At 48.5% G+C, this 22,621-nt stretch overlaps 5 protein-coding genes across 5 annotated transcripts; 3 read left to right on the forward strand and 2 right to left on the reverse strand.

The window, feature by feature from the left end:
* Positions 1-170: 170 nt before the first annotated feature.
* On the forward strand, positions 171-2,553 carry VTN00DRAFT_7651 (uncharacterized protein; the record flags this gene model as incomplete). Its single annotated transcript, XM_069434418.1, has 2 exons — positions 171-686; positions 739-2,553. 2 exons carry the CDS (start codon positions 171-173, stop codon positions 2,551-2,553), a joined length of 2,331 nt encoding a protein of 776 aa, XP_069285917.1.
* A 1,198-nt stretch (positions 2,554-3,751) lies between these two features.
* On the forward strand, positions 3,752-5,311 carry VTN00DRAFT_7652 (mitochondrial 37S ribosomal protein uS4m; the record flags this gene model as incomplete). Its single annotated transcript, XM_069434419.1, has 3 exons — positions 3,752-3,787; positions 3,870-4,301; positions 4,367-5,311. 3 exons carry the CDS (start codon positions 3,752-3,754, stop codon positions 5,309-5,311), a joined length of 1,413 nt encoding a protein of 470 aa, XP_069285918.1.
* Positions 5,312-6,089: 778 nt separating this feature from the next.
* On the forward strand, positions 6,090-7,613 carry VTN00DRAFT_7653 (uncharacterized protein; the record flags this gene model as incomplete). The annotated part of the gene is made up of 1 exon (XM_069434420.1): positions 6,090-7,613. The coding sequence occupies one exon, from the start codon at positions 6,090-6,092 to the stop codon at positions 7,611-7,613; it is 1,524 nt and encodes a 507-aa protein (XP_069285919.1).
* A 7,124-nt stretch (positions 7,614-14,737) lies between these two features.
* On the reverse strand, positions 14,738-16,146 carry VTN00DRAFT_7654 (uncharacterized protein; the record flags this gene model as incomplete). The annotated part of the gene is made up of 4 exons (XM_069434421.1): positions 14,738-15,243; positions 15,308-15,762; positions 15,819-15,952; positions 16,024-16,146. 4 exons carry the CDS (start codon positions 16,144-16,146, stop codon positions 14,738-14,740), a joined length of 1,218 nt encoding a protein of 405 aa, XP_069285920.1.
* Positions 16,147-19,066: 2,920 nt separating this feature from the next.
* VTN00DRAFT_7655 (uncharacterized protein) lies at positions 19,067-19,291 on the reverse strand (the record flags this gene model as incomplete). Its single annotated transcript, XM_069434422.1, has 2 exons — positions 19,067-19,226; positions 19,281-19,291. 2 exons carry the CDS (start codon positions 19,289-19,291, stop codon positions 19,067-19,069), a joined length of 171 nt encoding a protein of 56 aa, XP_069285921.1.
* Between the last annotated feature and the right edge of the window lie 3,330 nt (positions 19,292-22,621).

Consider the following 22,621-nt stretch of genomic DNA (forward strand, 5'->3'; position numbering starts at 1 on the left):
AGCCGCGGTCAGCGCCGGCCAAACAGACGCCCGCAGCGCCCGGCGCATCCAGGGATCCCCATTGCCCTGCGGGGAAACAGGGAGCCGCTTTTCCTAAGACTCATCCCACTTTCTGCGTTCCACGTATTCTTACATCGATCTCGCATCCTTCATGGCAGCGTCCAACGGGCATGGACGACAGCGACGATGACTACTTCTCAGACGATGGCTTCGATGACCTGCCCCCGTCAACATTGCTGCAGCTCGAACAGAATGCCTTCAACACGGCCAAGGCACAAACTGCCCAGCAAGCGCAGAATGGAGTTGCGCAGCGCGTGCAGAAGCAGCAGCAGGCCAATTTAAGGGCCGCAACGACTGACCAGTCCCTATACGATTCGAACGAATACGGACATTTAGATGTTGGCGAGCCGGACGCTGAAGTGGTGGACAATGGCAACGGTCCTATTCCAGCTGTTGGTCACAGATCTGCCTTTGCAAAGGGATTCACGCACGATGAAGATTACCATATGGAAGACCTGCGCCCGCCTGAACAGTCTGCTAATGTGCAGACAGGCGGGTGGCAGCCAGCGCAGGTTCCAACCGAGCAGATGGAGACTGACGAGGTGTATATTGTCGACGAAACAATAATACCTCAGCAGCAGGCAGGATCCGGTGAGATGGAGGAATTGAGGGCGCGCGTTGAGGAGGTGAGATCGCATTGTTCCTTTCTGGACGTATCATCTGCTTACGCACAGATAGCTCGCTCGCCAAAACGAGCAGATGAGGCAAGAATTGGCTGCCGCGAGATCGAATGTTGAGACCAGGGCTGGTGAGATTGCTATCATACGCTCCAATCTGACAAAAGCCGTCCAGGACCACGACCGCCAGATCACTGCGCTACAGAAAAGGATAGCTGAGAAAGCTGCGATGCACAAAGAAGAGGTCGAAGCGGTACGTGCCGAATGCACGACGCTTGCGACGGAAAATGCATTTCTGAAGCAAGACCTGGCTGAGGAGAGCCGCAAGGTTAGCGAACTGAAAGCCAAGAACAAGTCTGAAAAGGTCCAACCTGTTACACCGAAAAAGACCAAGGTGCTCCCATTCAGAGACGGGTTTGACGATGATGAGATTGCAGTTTTATCTCCTAGTAAAACCTCTGGAAGTCGGTCAAAACGAGGAACGCCTACGGGACATGGAAAACGAAAGAGGAAGCCAAGTCAGGATAGCCCTATACGGATGGCTCCGCTTCAGCTAGGCCCTTCACAGAATATGCCATTGGAAGAAACCTCCTCTGCTGCAGAGGCTGACCCCATGACTGGCGTTGAATATGAGCAGCAGTCGATTTCCCAAAAAGATGATCAGAATCTACGATTCGTAAAATGGATTTTAAATCATCGTACACCACCAAACAAGGAACGAGACCTCGAGGTCATGACAAAACTTGCATTTCCTTCTGAACCTGATCGGACGTTTTCTTCAATCGTTCTCAATGAGACATCAACACTCCGTTCGAGCAACTACCCCGTGGGGTATGCTCATTCCATTATCTCTTTGTGGTCCCGTGCTTTAAAGGAGAAATTCTTTAAACCGGTCTACATGTTCATGGCCATTGTCAAGTCCATTCTGCTCCTGGATACATCTTCAATTGCACCTGAACTCGTCGAACGTCTTGTGCCTGTACTCCAGGAGTCTGTCGAGGTCAATGCGGTGACCCGATTTCACCATTCTCCTATGTCACGGCAAAATCTCGGTCAATTCAAGCAGACACCCCAGTCAAAACTTCATCTGGAGGTCGACTCCACAGAGGCCCTACGCATACTTTATATCATGGCGACCGGATGCATGCACGACGAGGATGCTATGGGGGCTTTCTGGAAACATATACGCTACGACTTCATCTTGATGATGCTGAACCCAGCGCAGCCCATCAGTGACATTACCATTACTTTAAATCTCCTAACAGTCAGTCTCCGTCAAGACTCATTCGGACCAATCCTGGGAACAGATAAAGATCAAAGCTCAAATGAGAATTATATCCTTGAGCGCGTGGCCAATCTGCTGAGTGAGCAGCCGCAAGTTGATGAAGGCCAGAAACCCTACATGCCAGCAGAGGTCTGTGATATGCGGCTCGAGGCGCTCTCGTTTCTTACGGCAGTGGCCTTCTCCGCTCCAAATCCGGCTAACAACCACGGATGTTCAGTCATGGCTGCACACCCAACGGCGCTTGCCCGACTCTTCCGAGCGATGCACGATGAGGTCGACGCTCTCTATTCTTACACCCCGGAACACGAGCTCCACACAGCCCTCGTGAACGGACTGATGAGCCTGATATACGGAGTTACGCGAAAGCACCACAACATCGATCTGCACGCGAAGTTGGGCCTTGTCCCCGGCGGAAAGCAGAAATACCTCGTCGTCCTGACCAGGCTGGCCTTTAGTGAGGGCCCACTACTGGAAGCAGGAATTACCGATGACACCGTGGACATGGCCCACGAGATGCTCGAGGACGCGGTGAATCCCGAGGAAGCAGAGACTCTGGTCGAGGCTTTCCCGAGCGCTCAACGAGATGGATGATCGGCGGACCGTCTAGAATATATTTGGTGTATCCGGAAACGGTACGCATAACAAGGTCAAGCTTGTTATTCTTAATTGGCATGGGAGTCAGGCGGGTGCATATAAATTGAAAGGGCGGGCGGGTTTACGTGAGAAAACTAACTCCACAGGGCGTTTTATCTGGATTTCATTAGGATCAGGGGATGTCTTTACGAATTCTCACGCAAGTATGAGTGCATTTACATTAGATGAAAATACCCCAAAGCAAGCATCTACATTGAATATAAATAAGATGAGATAATTTTTTGGAACTTTCGGCGTGATTTTTTCGAGAAATTACCACGAGTTGCCAAACAACCTCGACACGACCAAACAAGGAGACGAGACCTTTTACAGCGCAAGGCAAGAAGCAACAGCAGAATGCTTTGAAACAAGATTCATTTCATTTTTTCACAGGCCAATAGGCTTAAATAGGAACGTTGAGGTCAAACACATCCATGGTACTACAGGCGAACTACTATCTCCAACCTACAACGCAATCGCTACAAAAACACATACGCCATAACTGCTTGCAACTCATGAAGCCTCAACGCTTACAAAGCCTTCGTCTACTTAACAACCAAGCACGGAAATTCCACAAACAGAAAAATCTCTTCTCCGCACCCCCGCAACAAGGCGGGGCGAACGATGAAAAGATTGGAAAATTTCGATCCCACTTAAAGTGGAATGTAAAGGTGCCAAAGAATACGCCTGTCAATGACCCGAAGGCCGTTGAACGGAGTGTTCCGCCGCGCTGTGCAATGCAGGGACCACTCCGTGGTGGACCGCCTTCTTGATCGCGGCCACCCAAACAAGGTAAGTATGAAGAAAGAAAAGAAAAAGAAATCCCAAGAGGGCGGCGGGGGGAAGTGAGTATTTATGCCTTTGGGTGGGTCCTCGTGGAGTGCGCTAGAATAAGCGAGACTTTCTCTGCGACAAGCGATTGGTTAGTTTCTGTGTGGTTGCACATTATGTAATAGGAATGCAAAGCACGTGATTATGGTCCTTGCGACCTCTTCGGCGGAAGGATCCTCCGGTCCCCGGCTTCCGGATATGCGTCACGTGAGAGAGAGAGGGCCCGAACTGCGTTTTTCGAAGTTTTGGGCATGATGCGCGGAGGCAGTTTGACGACGACCCGGAGAGGAGGAAGTTGTTTCTGGCTGCGTCGACCCTCGCCAACATGAGAAACAGAGCCACGACGCCTCTTAGTAAGGCGGTAAGCTTTGATTGTTTTCCCAATTGCAAGTTTTGGTAGGGAATTTTTGTCGCCCTTGGCTAACTCTATCTCCGTCTGCCAGAAAATCCGACAATCATGGAGCAAATATAACCTGTATAACCTCAGCCGCTTTAAGAATCCCCCGGTCGCGAACAAGACCTTCTTCCAGCAGAAATGGGCCGCCAAGTCCGTGGCCCGTGCCTACCACGGCGAACAGGTCCGTGAGAGTCAATGGGAGCGCATGTTCTCGCGGCGCATACGGAGTGTGGTGCCCATGAACCCCGCACAGCTCGCCCAGGATGACGGCTCCCAGATGTCCGCCGGACGTGGTTCCGGCCTGGAGAAGCCCGGCCGGAAGCCCAGGGAGGTGCCGCGGACGCCGTTTACGCAGATGACCTTTGCACCTCTGGAGCGACGGCTGGATGTTGCGATCTTCCGGGCGATGTTTGCCAGCAGCACGAGACAGGCTCGGCAATTCGTCGTCCATGGTGCGGTCACTGTCAATGGCAAGAAGGTATTGCTTCTGATCTATTGGAAGCTACAAGACATCAAAATAAATCGTTCTAATACATCTTACAGATGAAATACCCCGGATATCTCCTCAACCCCGGTGATCTCTTCCAGGTCGACCCAGAGCGCGTCATGTATGCCACCGGTGCCCCGAAGGACAAGCGTGAACGTCGAGAGGGACGACTTGCCCGGAAGGCCGCCAAGGAGGCGGAGGCGGAGGCGGAGAGAAAAGAGGAAGAGGCTGCTGAAGAACAGAAAGAGGGTGAGAAGTCGGAAGCGGAGGCGGATGGAAAAGTGGAAAATCCTCGAGAGACCTTGAAGACTCTCCTTGCTCAGGCGAAGACCATCATGTCGAGCAGCAAGGACGTCCTTCCTGCCAAGCGCAAGCAGGAGCTCCGTGGATTCCAGAGGGCCGTCCGGAGGGTCCTGTCCCGCTCCGAGTCGAGCTCCGTTCTCACAGACAACCTTGAGGCGCAGTTCTCCGAACTCGTCACGCTACTGAAGGCGAAGAGAGCCGAGAAGAAGGAGGGCAAGGATGCCCAGGGTGCGGACCAGTCGAAGCCTGAACAGTCTAAGCCTGAGCAGTCTTCGAAACAATCGGAGTCGACAGAAGCTGCTAAGGCAGAAACTACGGCTACCTCAACATCCGAAGGCAAGCCCGGTGCCCAGCTTACCGAAGCCTTCAAGAAGGCTGCTGAGAACCCCGAGGCGGAGCTCGACGAGGGAACCACCTTCGAGCTCTCTGACCTAGAATTCGACGTGCTCAAGCGCGCCCTGGAACAGATGCGCGACAACCCTATAGACAGCAGCAAGCCTTACGCTACGCCCTGGCGGCCGCGTGACTACATGAGCGCCTTCGCGTTCATCCCGCGATACCTCGAGGTCAACCAGAACATCTGCGCCGCAGTCTACCTGCGACACCCAGTGGCCCGCCCGGGCTATTCCGAAGTCCCCACGCCGTTTGGTGAGAGTGTTGGCACTGCCGCATTTGCATGGTACCTGCGGAGACGATGAAGCATATATCATAAAACCGACGGGTCCTGTATTCCTCTTCCCCTTTGCTGTCAATTTTTTCAAGATATCTGTATTATTGGGTCTCTGGTCTCTGGTGTACTTCCGCCTGCCTTCCTGTGCTCATAGATCTCCATGGCCCTATCTTTTCTTTCTCATTTCCGGACGGAATTTACTCAGCTGATGTGGAAGTGTGAGCGGTGTTTGAGCCGTCGTTTCCGGAGTTGGTATGAGCACGACTGTACAACATAAAATAGTATGACAATGGTGTAAATGCATGGCATAAAAACCTCTCCTGGTCTTAGCTTTACTGTCCTGTAGCACGATTGCTTGAATTGTCAAGTTCTGGCAAGGCTTATGATTAGTATTGTGTGGGTAGTAAAGGTGACTGAGGTCGGACACAATATAAATAAAAAACAGTGAAACCGAAAACAAAACACATCTGTAATCATGAGCCCTTAACCTTCCCTCACTCAGCTTTCAAGACCTAATACACGTAATTCCCTAACATATATTCTCATACTTATTTCTACACTTTCCGAGAAACACCATTAGTTCGAATGCACAATTTGTGTCTGCTGGTTCTCAAAGCGGCGTATTCTCACCGGGGGCACAGGTGAAAATACCCGATTGGGGACGCCGGACACGGGCGGCGGCCGTGGGGCGCCGTAAATTTCAGAACTCGCCCGTGAATTTTCATTTTCATTTCTCCGACCGTACACGCACGCGGGGATCGCATCGAACGATACCAGAGTGATCCCTACAGATACAGCCTCACGATATGTCCGTGTTCTCATGGCACGCCGACACCCCCTCGGGCAATGCGCCTCCAAATGGCACGCCGCACGGGGGCACGCCCTCGTTCCGCGTGCCTCAGCTGCGATGGCTCCCGTCCGCCTTGTCGCGGACTCCCACGGCCAACACTCTCCCCGCCATCTCGTCCACGATACGGCCTAGAGAGCAGCAGCACCATTACGTCCCAGTACCGACGACAACAACCGTAGACACTCCGGCCGAGACGCCGCGCACCTCCGACAGTGTCAATTCCAGCAGCGGGCCCAGTCCCCGAGACGCAGCAGCCACGGACGCGCCGGGCGATGCGGACTACGAGCCGACCCCGCGGGGGGAAGATGACGCCGCGAGCGAGGAAGAACACCAACAATTACGCAGGTCCGGAGGAGCAGATGCTAGAAGAACAGCAGGAGAAGCAGCAGCAGTAGCAGATGGGGAAGCGGATACCACACGCAAACACGGCAAGCGCCTCACGACCCTGGAGGAAGTCTCCCTCTTCAATATCTGCAACCGGCACGCCACGACCTTCGGCGAGCGCAACAAGCTCTGCGAGTGGTGGATGACCGTGACCAACGACTTCACGCGGGAACAGGGGCATCCGTACTCGTGGCACTCGGTGCGGCGGAAAGTCGAGGTCGTCACGAAGCAGCGGATCAAGTTTCTGGCAGACCAGAAGGAGAAGGGCGGAGAGGACCGGTCCAATCAGCAGTGGAGGGAGGCAGTGGATGCATGGATCCCGACGTGGGAGCGCTTCGAGGCCGCGGAGGCGAAGCGGATCGAGGAGAGGGATGCCCGGAGGGGTAGGAAGAGAAAAGATCGATCCTGGGAGTTCGCGAAGCCGTGGGAGAACACCGCAGAAACGTGGAGGACTGGTACTTCTTCGAGCCCCGTCACTGAGTACAGCAACAGACCACGGCTTGTTGGTCCTCCTGCCACTGCTTCTTCTGCTGCTCCTCCCGCTCCTCCAGCACCCGCCTCTCCGGCGATCAGAATGCCGCCTGGGTACGACTCCATCTTCCCAAGCCAGATGCCCCGGACACCTTTGGCTGGAATCAATGATGCGGCGGCGAGTGCAGGAAACTATTCCTCTCAATCATACCGTTCTACACCTGCGGCACCAGCAACAGACCCCAGCGTAACATCCGCCGTTCTGGAAACGCTCAGCAAGCTAAACAAGCATCTGGATGCGGTGGCATCGAATCCGCGCTCCTCGACTGTCGTCGCGGCCCTGGCTTCTTCGTCAGCAGAGTCACCATCACGGCCTGAAATATCACCAACGAGGACAGAAACCACTGCTGGAAATGGGGATGCAGCGACAACAGCTGCTGCTGCTAACGCACCAGCAATGCCATCTTCCACCCTTGAAAAGCTAAAAGAAGAAATCAGAGAAGAACTCCGCAGCGAGTTCCGTCGCGAGCTGGAGAAGGATCGCTCCGTGCTGGAGGAGAAACTGGACTCCGTGCAGCGGACGCAGGAGATGATCCTTGAGATGCTGAGGCAGGAGCCGGCGTAGGCGTATATAGTAGGGCGTATTGTTAGCGTTTGCGTAGACGGGGAGGGAGCCATGGTCCTTTCGAAGGGGTCACATCTAATGCTCATGCTTCTTTTTTTGATTTTATTATACCTATATGATTTAGGTATTATGTATATGATACCCACGGGAGTTATTATTCCGAATAGATGGAAATCCGTTCTTGTTTTATTAGGGAGTGATGGGTATTGGGGCTGTTGGAGATTGATTCGTATTTTCATTCTACGACTGTCGATGTGTAATCTGTACTCCTATGCTGTCCTCCTTCATCCCACGCCCTCTTGTATGCTTCAGAACAGTGGCACAATTACGAGTATTGGGTTTATACCACAATGTGATTGATACTATAACCTCTAATGGGACGGGGAGACGATGTGCCGTGTATTAGATCGATATAGATTCTCTACCGCATTACACGCGCCATAACGATCAATGCTATTTAGTAACTGATTCCAATTCTCTAGTTGTTTTCACATACACCGCATAAGCAATCGTTATAACAACTCGCCAATGTCCGAATCTGGTCGCCCGGCGCATCGGGGACCGCTTCAAAGATGCTTATATGTGCGCATACCGAGCAGCTCTGACATGGAACATTCTTTCTAAGCAGACTGAATGTCGTTTTTAAAGATGAATCTGTCCGTTTCCCTGGGTTTGCAATAGTGGACTAGGTAGGTGGATTGTTATCACTACTTATTTCTGTCAACGGTGACCAAGGCCACCAACAAACACACTAAGATCAAGTCTTCATTCAATATCTGGGAGATTATCTTTTATCGATTTTAGGCTTACCAATTGATCCCCAAAGCAAAGAGCGCATTGAAAGGTTCCAAAGTAGTCATAGCAGTGCATTTTTGGGTGGAAGCTTGTTGAATTGCTGCTGCTTCTGGATTTCTCTTCGAGACGCTGAGTATCATCGAGAACATTTTTTCACTGTGGACGGTATTGCTACCAACTCCTGGCGAAATTATTGATACTGATAACTTTAGAGACGAAATAATAGCAAAATCTATGATGAGACGTCTCTTCATCCTGTTTCCTTAGATAGAAGGAAATGGTTATCCCAAAAAGGCCAAAAAGTTCCATTTGAGTCTTAAAGCATGTTGTTGTGGACTAGGTACCTAGGTAGTTTGATCGTTTCTTCCTCCTAGGATAGTCGGAATCTTCCTTAGAAGTTTTCGTGTGGGAAGGTCAGCAGTAAGCCTGTAACTATATCAGTAGATATTATCAGTTGAATGTTACGATGGATTGTTGCCGTTCGTCAGTCTTATTGAGGCGCTTTAAACAGTCAAATTTGGCTTTGCGGTCCGCGTTGTCTCTCTTCAAAGCTCACCTCCCATTTCCTGCATGAATTGTGCTCATATTGGCTTGTTATAGTTCACGTATCTCATTATTGAGTCCCTTTTTATTCTTTGCTTAGCTGAATATGAGGATCAAGCAAATGATAGAATTATAGGGTTTCATATTGTAATGTATTTGAATATTATGTGACTACCACTATGTCCTCATTTTGTTTATGTCTTCAAATGCTGCATTGAACTTTCCTGACGACTGTAAAACTCACCCCGCTCTAGTCCAAAATGCGTCTTTATGAGTGAGCTGATTTTTCTGAATCATGTCAGTTTCCCAGGACAAGGCAGAGAAGAGAAGTGCTAGTCATTAAATGGCGGAAGTTTAAGTCATCATCACTTTTCATCATCCGATTCCAAACCTGGCCAAGATGTGATTCCTGCATGGATACTCTTGAGTTTCAGAACCATAAAAAGAAGTGTCGAGGCTTTTCTCTGTCGCAGACACTCGTCAAGGGTTTGAACGCAAACAATAAGGAACCCCTGAACTTATGAAATATAGCAGTTAAATATCATATAATTATAGCATAATCCTGTTTTGTTCCCTGCAAAAATTGCTCTATTCCATTTCTCAATATAATCGTGGATCCGGGATCTCTTTAGAATCGACCATTTTTCAAAGCCTGTATGCAGGAAAGACTTGTAGTATGCAGTAGCGTCATCCTTGCTAATTTGCTCATTGTGCTGGATGAACCGAAGCCACTGCGGAACTAGCTTCCTGTTATTGAATATATTTATTGCACTCTTCATCGACTGGGCGTTTCAGGTGGCTTCAATGTATGGAAATGTCAGCCACGATGTAAGAAGGACAAGGCGACGATACTTAGCCATGTTCCACGTGAAACGTGGTGGGTTTGTCTTCTTGGAAAGCGTAAGCAGACGACGCTTGAGAAGAATAGCCAGCTCGTCGTACATTTTCTGACTCCTCACGTTGGAATTGTACCTCAATGGCCTCTCTAGATGTAACACATTTCATAGACAGAGAAAGGGTAAATGCTTGGAACTGGTCTTTCCAGAAATATCTAATTCTGTTATTTGAAAGTGAGTATATAAAACTTTGGATTGAAAATTTAGAACTCTTAGGATTTGAGTTATCAGAACAAGTTTTTCTGACGAGCACTTCTCCCATGTACATTCTATATAGTCGTTGGAGCTCCTGCTGAACCTGTTGCTGGATCCACTGAAGCTGCTGCTGTGGTTGTTGAAGTATAGCAGGGACTTGTCGAAGGGATGTCTGAAAAGTCGTATGTTTCTGCCTGGATGGTTGTCCGAATTGGGAATGCTTGTTGCAGTCTACTTAGGGTCGGGTATAGTCCTGCAGGAGTCATTTCTATCCAAGAGATATTGCCCCAGGGTTCAAAGGTTATTTCTCAGTGCTGTGGATTTGTATCGATGAGGATAAACAGTCTGCACATCCCCACTTGAATTTGTCAACCTGGAAAGAAGAGATACGATGGAGTCCAAGAACGGCAATATTTTGTTCCTAAATTCTGGATGTCTATGCGGAATCTGTGTTTGCAGATTATGCACATGCTTTCTCTCCTCAAGGTTATATTTCCGCGGCGGCTTCTGTATGCGCACCTGAGTCAGGAGATACAGAGTGACGGGAACTGAAGCAACATTAGCCGTGACACAACCACCCTCAGCATACCCTATACTCACCGAACGCAGAAGCAGCCGACATCGTAGCGGTGGAGCAGAACGGGGCAGAGCAGAAGACCGTGAACGTGCAGGAAGAGAACGAGGAGTCGGGAGCGTGGAATTGCAGATTAGCGGTCTTAGAAGGAAGGAAAGCACGTCCTTTCCATGGCGCATCGTGTAAAAGAACGTATCACTACCGAAAATTCGCCTCGCAAAGGGGGCAACGAGCTGACGAAGCTTCGATCGTGGGTCGGTGATCGTGATTTCCTCCCATTCGCGGCCATGGTAGTCTTGGAGATACAGAGCAGGATCCTAAACAACTGCTCGTCTGTGAGTTGCTCGTCTGAAAACTGAATAGATTGTTTCCCCTGGGATGCAGTCTTGCGTGGTCGTTTAGCTAATCAAGGAAAGGGCGAGTCGTGCACAGACGTATTCGTGGCTCTCAATATCATTCGTGTTCGTCTTCGGGACGATGGGATCTGTCTTCGACGGCAGCTGGGGTGTCTCGCTCGTTGTATCAATAGTCGTAGGATACCGAGTAGAAGATGCGTCATATGGGCTGCTAGATCCGGCAGATTCGGGTTGTTTTAAACTCGGCCGTCAAGTCCTGCGCAGGTTATTAGCGATGAGCTAAGAGGATATAAAAGAGAACAATTCGATATTCTTGGTTAAAGGTGCCACTGTTCTGTATATCAAAGTCATGGTACCTGGATTGTTCCATTTGGTAGAGATGAGCCTCTAAGGGTATCTGATCAGCACAGCACATACAGGCACAGCACATACAGAACAATCATGGGAAGATAGTGCAAGGTCTACTACTTACATGAAATCCTGATAGCCCATGTATCCGCGACAATTGAAAAATAAATCTGAAATTTATCATCTTTCTCTTAAAAAAGTGGCGGGTGACAGATTTTGCTGCTTGGAATTTCTGAGAACTCAAAGGCTCTCTGCTCGCGCTATTTATCGGTGAGGTCCCTATGCTCGATGAACCAGTCGATGTCTGCACTCGCAGCTGTATTTCCTGAGGGTTTCCGGTCCTTGTATTGGTTCACCCCCAAAAGTTTCGTTTGACGACTCTTCTTAGCGGCGCTCATTCTTGTTGAAGGAAGCAAAGACAACTCTCCTTTTCAACTAAGAGGTATGGAATACACGCGCGTGGACGAGACTATCAAGAGAGAGCTTTCTCTCCCTCACTACTGCCCGCTTCCGCAATTTACAGAAGGTGATGTTTGAGCCCAGGTTCAGAAGGGTCACTTGAGAGCGTTTGTACATACTTCTCCTGAGAGTATCTGATTAGCACAGCACCTACAAAACGGCAACGAAAGGATGGTACAAGATACAAGATGCTTACTCTCATGAAATCCCGACAACCTATATAGTTGCAACCATTGAAGATAAATCTAAAATTTGTCATGTCGTTTGCGAGTGCCGCCTCAGCAATCTACGGAGGGTTATGTTTGCGCCCAGGTTCGGGGGATCACTTTCAGAGTGGTGTCCGAGGGCCCCAGAATCTCAGAACCTTGACGTGCATTTTACCTGCCATTTCGGTGTCTGTAATTTCTTTTTTTTTAATGTCCAGACTTTTGTATTGTCAACTTCGTCAAGGGTCTATAGTCGGTATGGAATTTCCCTGGAAGTTTCGGGTTTTGTAGCATGTAGAACAGATTCAGGAATATATAACAAAGGGCCAAATCGACGCTTCTTCCACAAATAACCACGGTCAACTTGGTTCTGAGGAGGAGGAGTAGGTTGGAGGGAAACGATGATCTTGGAAGGAAGGTCTCGATCCGAACAAGAAAGAGGAGACCTATCTGGGATTGACTCGTCATCGGAAGCTGTGAGAGGGTGGAGGTCATCCTCATCGAGTTCCTTCAGAGGGGACTGGACATGGGTGCTGACACTTTTGAGAAATAATATACAAATTATATAAGCGGAGTACTTATGCTCTCTTAACAATATCTTAAGAAAGTTTTTGGGTTGAAGCAACTCAGATACTAAGACATTATTGAGGGATGGGTTGTGAGACCTAGATATATCTTATTAGCAAAGTATAATTCATAGCTGCACTTTATGGAAGCACTCAACATCAAAAGTAAATGATGCATAACAAAATTAAAGATAAAACCCGACATACATATTCAACCCAATGCCTACCCTCTCCATGCTCGCTCTCCCACTATGGAAGGACCTCCTCAAAGTTGACATCATTCGGCCACAACCGCGTTTCATGACCCCCCTTGTACCAGAAGGAGACATATCCATGCCGCACTTTCAGTTCCCCAGAACGATACGCTGCCAGAATTCTGTCAATGTTCTGATTATCAGCATCTGTAATCAGAAATCCCTTCTCTCGGATGTCTTTGAGGCATTCAATCCGATAATCCCTATATCAGATCAAAGTGAATCGGTAGACGCCCGGTGGCGGCGCTAGTACAACACTAACTCTCTATATGCTTCCGGATCCCAAAGTACCTTGAGAACCCAAGCTCTATCGAGTTTCACCAGACATCTTCGTCCACCTCCACAGGCATGTTAATGTTTGAGGAGGACTTGGTGTGGCCTGCACTGGGCTAGCTATGGCCCGTCCGATAAAAGATATCGGAACTAACGACGCTGGTGGAGCTGGTGGAGCACGGGAGTGGATGTTTCGAGGGTTTGTCTTATAGTTTATCTTTAGTGGGCCTGTCCCTTATGTGGGTGGGGTCTTTATCATTCACCTAATTTTTAGCTCCGTTTATGAGCGGATGCGGGATGGGGTAGTTAATATACCTAACCTTGAAGGTGGTATGTAGATTCTGGGACAATTCACTGGGTCGTTTTGGGGATATCTTTCTTGTCAAGGTAATGAAATTGGGAGCTTCCACTCGCCAGGCGATTAAAAACAAAGAAAAGATATATCCGGGAAGAAAACGTATAAAATGCAGCATTCTTTTACCTTTGACATTACACCGTAGTTTGTAGATGATGCCTGAACTTCGAGTCAAATTTTATCTAGATATATGACGTTCGGTTGACAAAATCTCTAGAAACAGAATGATTGTCGCTAGGTAGGCAAACAGGATGGCAGACACCTACTCCGTATGTAACGATAGAACGTCAAATCTCAAATAGAAAGACCGACAGAACGGCTGATGAAGTAAATAGTTTAAGGCTATCACTGGGATCCATATGTGCAGAGCGGGGCCTTGGTATTTGAATTCGCACTCTTTCTGGCAGATAAACTGTGAATGCTACTACTCATCCCTCCAAGTCGAACGAGGTGGCGAGTCGTCGATGGCTTGTTTTCAGATATTACGAACAGACAGTGAAATTTGGACTAAACTGCCACTACTACTTACAGGGGTGAATCAACAAGAAGACATTGCATGGGCAAAGAAAAGAGAAAGATACAAGATCTAAATACACATCCTTAAAGCTGGCTCTCGTGGCAAACGAGTATATCACAAGAATTAGGTAACTAGAACTCTAGAAATAGTCCTTATGAACTGGTAGACTGCGGGATTGGTGGGGTTTATGATACTAGAACCAATATGTCTCTATACAAGGCTGATGACAAGCATACATGAAGCCTAGAATACTTGGTTTCTGTGGAGCAGTAGGATGCTATGGTTTTCTTACGCTCAACGGGCCCAAGGGCTTGTCTACTGGCTAGGCATGTCGGGGACCATGATCAGCCACTAACAGCCCTACGCAGTGGCCAATACCTGACAGCTGCAGGGGGCACATTATGATCTGGTTCCCAGGCGGAGTCCCACCAGCGATCTGCTACTGCCAGCATGTCGGTGGAGAAGCCTTCGCATTGGCTCTCAGCGTAGTTGTAACTCAGAGACCTCTCTGGAAGAATAGTATAAGTGCGTACAGTCAATTGTAGGTGTTTGGATGCAACGTGATGACTACCAACTAATTAAAACGGGAATAAAAACGTAACAACGTTGCTTAGTTTAGATGCATTAATCTCTCTGATGGAGGCAGACGTGGGTAACCTACAAGAAGAGATCATTGGCTAAATTACAGAAAGCAGGCATATGCATTTTCGAGAAAAGACGCGTTCTTCACAACTCCCATGTGCTTGGAATCCCCGGTTTATCCGTCCACTCATCCCACAGGCAGAGTCTAGTAGTAGAAGGTCTCGTCAACAGTGCGACCCCTCATCCAGAGAGGCTCGCTGCCACGAACGTAGATGTCCTCGAACAGGATGCGGGGGGTGGGGTCAGGGACGTCCATCTTCTCGGCCTCGGCAACCTCCGCGTCAACGTAGTTGCGGGCGTCCTTGTCGATAGCCTTGAGCTCCTCCTCGGTGACGACGTTCCAGTCAAGAAGCTTCTGCTTGAGACCGGCGATGGGGTCTTGGGTGCTGCGCATACGCTGGATCTCCTCACGGCTACGGTACGTGGTACCAGGGTCGGACATGGAGTGACCACCGTAACGGTAGGTGACGTACTCGTAGACCAGAGGGCCCCTTTCGGCGACAGTGTACTCTCTGCCGTACTGGACGGCGGCCTTGATGGCGAGAACATCCATACCGTTCACCTTCAGACCAGGGATGTACTGACCACGCTTGTAGTAGTCGGTCAAGGCGGAGGATCGTGCGGCGGAGGTACCCATACCGTACTTGTTGTCTAAACAGTATCACGAGTTAGCTGCTGTGTCAAGTGGAATAATCCAGGAACGGGAGTGCCGTACTCTCACAACCGAAGATGACAGGGAGGTTCCAAAGCTTGGCCATGTTGAAGGCCTCGAAGACCTGACCCTGGTTCGAAGCACCATCACCGTACAGGGCGATGGTGGTCGTCTTCTCGCCATTGTACTGCTGCGCGAAGGCCAGACCGGCACCCACTGGGACCTGGGCACCGACGATACCGTTACCACCGAAGAAGTTCGGTGCGAACATGTGCATCGATCCTCCCTTGCCGTAGGCGATACCCTCACGGCGGCCAAGAAGCTCTCCAATGATCGACTTGACAGTACCACCGCGCATCAAAGCAAAACCGTGGCAACGGTAGGCAGTAATCAACTTATCCTCCCTGGTGATCGCGTGCTCGATACCAACAGCAACTGCCTCCTGACCAACCGACAGATGGCAGAAACCGCGGATCTTCTTTTCCTTGTACAGACGATCGGCGGCCATCTCCATGCGTCTAGAAGTAAAGGCTAGTCAGATACAGCCGGAGAATAATATGTGATAAAGTAATACCTTATCGACACCATGTCATGGTACATCTGCTTGAGCTCCTTCTTTGTGGTGGTCAGGGTATATGGTGGGGGGTCGAGCATGTAGGTCTCGAAGCTCTCATCAGAGAGCCTGACCTGGAAAGGCTTGTCATCTTCCTAAAGACGGGGTACATGTGTCAGGCTGGACTCTTCACACCCGCGCAAAGGTGAGTCAAAGGTCAACAAACCTGTGGGATATCCTCAGCATGCGACGACGCCGCATCAGTAGTCACCGAGCGGCGAGCCAGCGGAGCAAAGGCCTGGCGCCTCAGAGGCGCAGCGTGACGCGCGAACAACGATCGCGAAAACATGGCGGGCAGGGAGCGAAACCCAATTGCCAGGGGACGAAGGACGGGAGCAAAGATGAGATGGAGATTCTCGTTCAGCCCGCGAGATGTTGGGAATACAGGACTTCCCCAGTCGGGTATCGGCAGCCAGCGCGGCTTAGCTAAGCTCCCTTCCCGGAACGGATCCCGGTGTACGGAGACGGAGTACGGAGTACCCCGTATGCAAATCCACCACACGCTCCGCCTCCACAGCACACTGCGAAGTTTGTTGTCACCGCACCCCTCTTGGCCTCGTGTGCACCGTCATCTCATGTCCTCCACAACGCCCGTTGCTATACGAAATCACTCGGTATGCCGGCCGGAATACTCGATCTTGTGCGTCTTCTATTATTCCTCAGTCTTGACGTCTCACGGCGTTATCTAGACTCTCAGGAAATATCCCGATCTGTCCCGACATGGTGTGGGACTCGGTGCATGGTCTAGATCTCAATTTTATCTCTTCTTTCCACTTAGAGTTGTCACTCTTTCTGAGTCATTGGATATGGTGTCTATTATTGGTAGTGCTGCTGTATGGTTATTCCTCAGGAATGACGCTTTTGAACCTGCCAAGAGAGCATAATTTTTCATCTGTTTTCTATTCTGTTATCAAGACATAAGAGTTTTCCGGACTGGATTTGAGTTTCTAAGGTCTATCCAGATTACAAATTACCAGTCATTAATCTTCATCTCTGCAGGAAATGAGCTTTAATGTGAAAATCTCCTTGGCTTATCGCCAGTGTATGTGCTATGGAATCACCGTGTGACGTTGGTATTGACGAGAAGTTCATGGACAGTGTTGTTGACTACATTCCCTAAAGAAGCTGTCTCTTCTCTTATTATTACGGTTTCCGGTGACGTCACACTATTTACTCCGTCCGTTAAAAATGCTCTTGGCTACTATGGCTTTTCGCTGCCTGTTAGCGAGTCCGGGGTGGGATCCCATCATGTTGAAAGAGATCGACTGTCCATTCACGGTGTCCATATCTTCATATATTCAAAGTATTAGCATCAGCCATTACAAGAGCTTGTAGGTGCTTAATATCCGGCTACAGATGGATCCGAGAGTTATCAGATCAATTGTACAGCAGCAAATATCAAAACATAGATGTCTACCCAACTCGAATCGTACCTTCTACCCGAAGACATTTCTATGCCATTGCCTAGAGCAGCTTACGCTGATGAATTAATTAAACCGACCATATTCCAACCTCATCCTCTAATTTCGAACCTGAGGCATCGATCGTGATTTACCGTTGTCGGCCGAGTCGGGATCGGCTAAGACCTACTCCGGTTCCTCATCGGCTTTGTCCCGGTTCGCGGGTATGCTACTCAATACACTTTTAGGATTGGGTTATTGTTGGAGACAGTCCTTTCGAAGCATGCAGTGTGGTGTAGATCGTTATTATCAGTCATCCGTCTTCTTTTTCTCCTAATCTCTGGAGTGGAGTACGCAGTACATCTTGAATTGGAAGGTGCGGTGAACTGTGCGTCCGATCCGAGGTATAACTCTTGCCATGGACCCCGAAACTGTACGGTTGCATTTTAATTGAATTGGTATTCCGGCCGACACTATACTCTATAATACGTGCTCCCTGTATTTACAAGTTCGGCCAGCGTGTATGGACCGGTTAGTTAGGTAGCTATCTGGTTGATGAGCGCAATCTATAAGGTATATATGTTGAATTGTAAGGTACCAATCCTGAGAGACAGACTGGTAGCGTTGCCTTTTTTGTTCAACAATATACTATCCTAGTAATATCATACAAGTTTGTGATTTAACCATCGTACACCGGGGACTTGTATCACCAGAATGGCACTAGCACGGGGCACATCAGATCCTGCTTCCACAAAGATCAGAAGCAATCAGTCAGTGCAGTACTTATTTTCATCTATTAGCTCTCACACCTGCGACGTATTGCCCGTACAGTGGTAGGTTGCCAAAACTTATACTACGCAGGGTCTCCTGCCTAAGTCACCTACCCGGCCTGCTGCTTTTATACACTACTGTGTGATCTGAACTGACTTCACGTAAGGTCTGTTACATGTCATAGTGTCTGGGTACCTTCAAATATCTCCAAAAAAATCACATAGGTATAAAATAGCAATCTTCCAAAGCTTCTATGTGAGACAGGGGACCTGGGCAATGAAATTTTTTTGGCAAACTACTAACTGTACAGTTGAGGAGCAATAGGGTTTGAACATGACAACCAATAGTCACGGTAATAATAGTGTGGCTTTTCAACCGATTTCAATATTAACGAGGTTTATTTCTTGTAAACTTGCAAAACTCTATGCACATATTTGGAAAGTATACATATATGTCAGACTGCGCGAACCTCGTAATCCGAAGGTATGATGATGAAAGCTCTGATTATTCGAATCTACCTAACTATCTGACCACTATTTATTCTCATGGACTTAGGGGTTAAGACCTTCCGAATACTTCTTTGTTTAATGATCCCGAGACCTTTCATTAAATATGAAAGGATATAATAAAGGAAAATAGGCAGTCTCGGGTATAGACAGTATGATCCCTTTATTGCAGGGATTATAACCCTTTGCAGGTCCGAATCGGCGTGTGCTGACTAGGCTGATAGGTCTCTTGGCATACCACTAGGGTATAGTGGTAATATTCGGCTGACAATATACAATATCTTATAAGCTATATAGGTACAGCGATATATTGGCGTCGCGGACTGTTGGGCCCGTGGATTTGTGCGAGGAAGTTGAGTTCTTCTATCGGAATAATAGTAATAGTAAGTCTGGGTAATGCCTGATACTACGAGATAATAGCTTATATATATGAGAATATGAGGCACTTAAGAAGTTCGGGGTCACCGGACGATGATACCTGGGGTGCTCTAGTCACCAGGGAGGTAGTTCTTGCTGTAGCCGTCACTCTCAACTAGATCACAATAACAAAGGCCTCCTCAGACCCACAGACTGGGACGCCAACGATAGCACCAGGAGTTCGTATGTCGCTGTCAGAGAAATCACCAATGGTGTTTATGTCGGAGGGATCTGCCGGACCCCATCCGTTCTTGTTCCCATTGTTGGCGTACCCACTGAGCGCACTATAGTAGATTTCTCACAAAGCAACAAGTATGATTCAGAAATACCCTGATTCCATTGGAATTAACAAGGAGATTTGCTGGCCTTCAAGCAGAAAGCGACGAGGTCAAAACTGACAAAGGCTAGCAACGACTATCTTTGATACCTGTGACGGCGCGGCAGACACCTAGGCGGTAAGGTAGGCGGTGTTGAGCATTCCTCTGTGTCTGGGATACTGCCGGTCCTACTTGCCTATATATATCACGTTACACGAAGCCCTGCGAATTCTTTCCTTTCTTTCCCCTCATGCTTTCGATTCTGTATGACAAGCTACCATAGTTTTAGCTAATAATTCTATGACTGAGCGCCGTCACAATACCAGTATCATATACTTCTTGCTTGACACCATTCCTGCTAAGCCAGGCGTAGACCCTAGCTTCAGACACAGACCTTGGAAGTTTAAATAGACATGATAAACCGTAGTTTGTGGTTCAAAGTGTTCTGTCTGGTCAATATAGTTGGATATCCAGTACTAGGTAGATATGATATAGCCTCGGAAATCGTAAATACGAAAGCACATCTAGTGTCAGTCCGTTCTTTCCAGACAACTTGCATCATTGTAAACATTCTTCGCTTATAAGCACGTATTCTTCTGATGTTTGCAGGTAGGTAGGTAGTGATTATATTCGTTGGTCAAAAGGCACTCGTTTATTGACGACACCCAGAATGCAGATGTCAGTGCAAAAATGTCAATAAATTTACCTGAAGTCAATACTTTGACGTATAGATAACTGACAACCCAACTGATCTCAATCCCCTTTGCTACCTAGTTCCCTCCACCGGGGTAACTAACATGGACCCGTCTTGCTCGCAGCCAAGAGAGGTCTTGGGGAGCCCTGATAACTTCTAAGCCTACACACAGAGCACTCGCACGACGGTCTCATGTGTGCAATATCGGTGGGGAATAATTGATGGGTCGGTCCTCTTCACCTCCCACACCGCTGGGGCCAAGTTTCGCCCTTTGCCAAAAAAAAATGCGAGCCATTATAGTCTGAACTAGATCACTCTGTTGCTTCGAAGGTAGCACCATTACAACTAACCTGTTCCTTGCCATACGATCATCCAGACTAAAGCCGGGGTCCAAGAGGACCCTTGGAGATATGGATTATTATCCACCTTTTTCTATCCTGGTGACTGGGTCTGTAACTAACGTTATTTTGTTACATCGATGCGACACTACCCTGAAGATAGTCGTTAATTTCAAATTCGTGGAGCTGATAGCCACCGATAAATAGCGATAAGCGCTGATAAGGGGCTGATGAAGTCAACCAAGGCGTAGAAGAGTCGGAGCAGCAGGATCTTATTTCCAGCATACTGTTGATTCTGCAACGTCATTTGTCCAGAGACATAGCAAAAGCGACAGACGCCAAGAAAACTTCAGGAAAGAAAAGGCAGCACATCGAAAAGAATTTTATTCAAACCCTTAAGAACATATGTCCGAGCACCATTCTGGCCGCATGCCTAGCTTTTTGGCGATAGAAGAATACAGTTCAGTTGTTCACGAGCATGGTAGTAGTACTAACGGATTCAGTTAGAGGCTATCAGAATGTATCGGAACCCTGAAATTCTTTGACTTGAGTTCCGAACTAAAAGACCCTGATATGTCGAATGGGGCCAATGGCTCCTCAGGTGAATGGGGCGTGCTTGAATTTCTGGAAAGGTTAACGCGGGACCTAAGGAAAATGCAAAATCTTGGAAATGTTAAAAGATAACCTTCCGGTTAGTAGACCAAAGTCTGCCTGCCCTACGAAAGGTGGGTGATCAACAGGGTCGGGTCCAGTCTACAACCTGTAGCGCCTGGCATACAACCCTTATCCCGGCCAATCAGACATCACGATAAATGCAACGTTCTATCCATGGTCAAGAGCGTCATCTTTGCCAAGGTACAGGGATGAGCAATATCGGTTTAAATCTTCAATAGCGGTGAAAAATCGCGTTGCGGACAACAATGAGCGTGGATCTCGAGCGGCGAGCGATGACTGGCGCACGTGCTGCCGTTAAACTTTGTAAAAAGCACGAGATCCGTGGACCGCCAAGACAACATCTCCATTCATCATTTTCTCATCGTCCCCGCCTCCATCATTTGGCTCTGGCCCCTGGATGAACAGAACCGGCCTATTAGATCGAAGGTCTCCATATTTTACATCGCCATCATCTCCAGACTATTGAATCTGAACCCTCCAGAGAGTTCATGGTGGATTTAAATCGTATCCACGTTCGAGATATTTTCTGAGTTCAAATGAGACCCACGAGGGGCAGAGAGGGGCTAGCGAATCGACCGCAGTGATGTCTTCCCTGGATCCTGGACTCTGAACCCCAGTTCTGATCGGGAACTACTGGAAGGCAAACTCTTCTTGGCTGTGTTGATCTGCCTCTTTGAAAAGTTTGTGAAGAACCGTGGCACAGAGGACAATCTACCGCTGAACCCTGGCTTTTGCACGCAGATTGGGAAGATGGATCTTGGTTGCTGCCTCAATCGATATCTACCGTGACCATTTAATGGGCAACGTTTAAGGCGGCATCAAAATCTATCCTGCCGGGGTCTACCGCAGTAGACAGCGCACATGTTGAGCCATCAATTCGCTGCAAGTAACTAGGATGGTGACTTAGGAAGCCTCGATTATATGTGTCTTCCCATTATCGTCTTCTCTGCTATGTACGCCTACCTGCCACTGTTGATCTTTGCATAGTATAGTACTTCCGTGCCCAGACGGAGAATTCTTATTGTCTATCCTTGGCTCCATCTGTGCAGCCGGATGGGCGTTGGCTCAAGCTTCTTGGCATTCACAGTAATCACACATGCAATAGCACCAATATACTCGATCTTACGTGCGCATTAGCAGGTGGTAGGCGCTTGGATGCATATCATATCCGCCCGCTTCCAATCCGTGAGCCCTTCTCCGCACGGAAGCGGCGGTACACCAACTTGTTAGTATCGGATAGTAGATCTGATTACGGAGATCCGACTATACACACACAAGTACCTAGGTTTGGGGACTCTGAACGGTTAAGGCATCACGCTTTGAACCGTCTACGATTGACACGAACTATTACCGCGCGTGTTTTGGTATTCGGGAAGTATTATTGATTTGGGACCCATGGAACGGGAATCAATAGTGTGGTCACCCCCATTTACTTAAGCACCGTGAATTGAGAGGTATATTTCTTCAAGTTGCTACACGGCTTTTCTAGAATTAGAAAAGAATTCTTGCATTGCATCAAATAAGAATACACCGTATTATTGATTTCTAAGGTTCTTTTCTTAGGTACTGTACTAAGCTTACGTCTTACGTGCATACGCATGCACCAAAAAAGGGTCCACAAGAGTGATGGATGATATTGGACAAGC

The sequence above is a fragment of the Thermoascus crustaceus genome, assembly GCF_041956765.1.
Source record: "Thermoascus crustaceus strain CBS 181.67 unplaced genomic scaffold VTN00scaffold_5, whole genome shotgun sequence".
Lineage (NCBI taxonomy): Eukaryota > Fungi > Ascomycota > Eurotiomycetes > Eurotiales > Thermoascaceae > Thermoascus > Thermoascus crustaceus.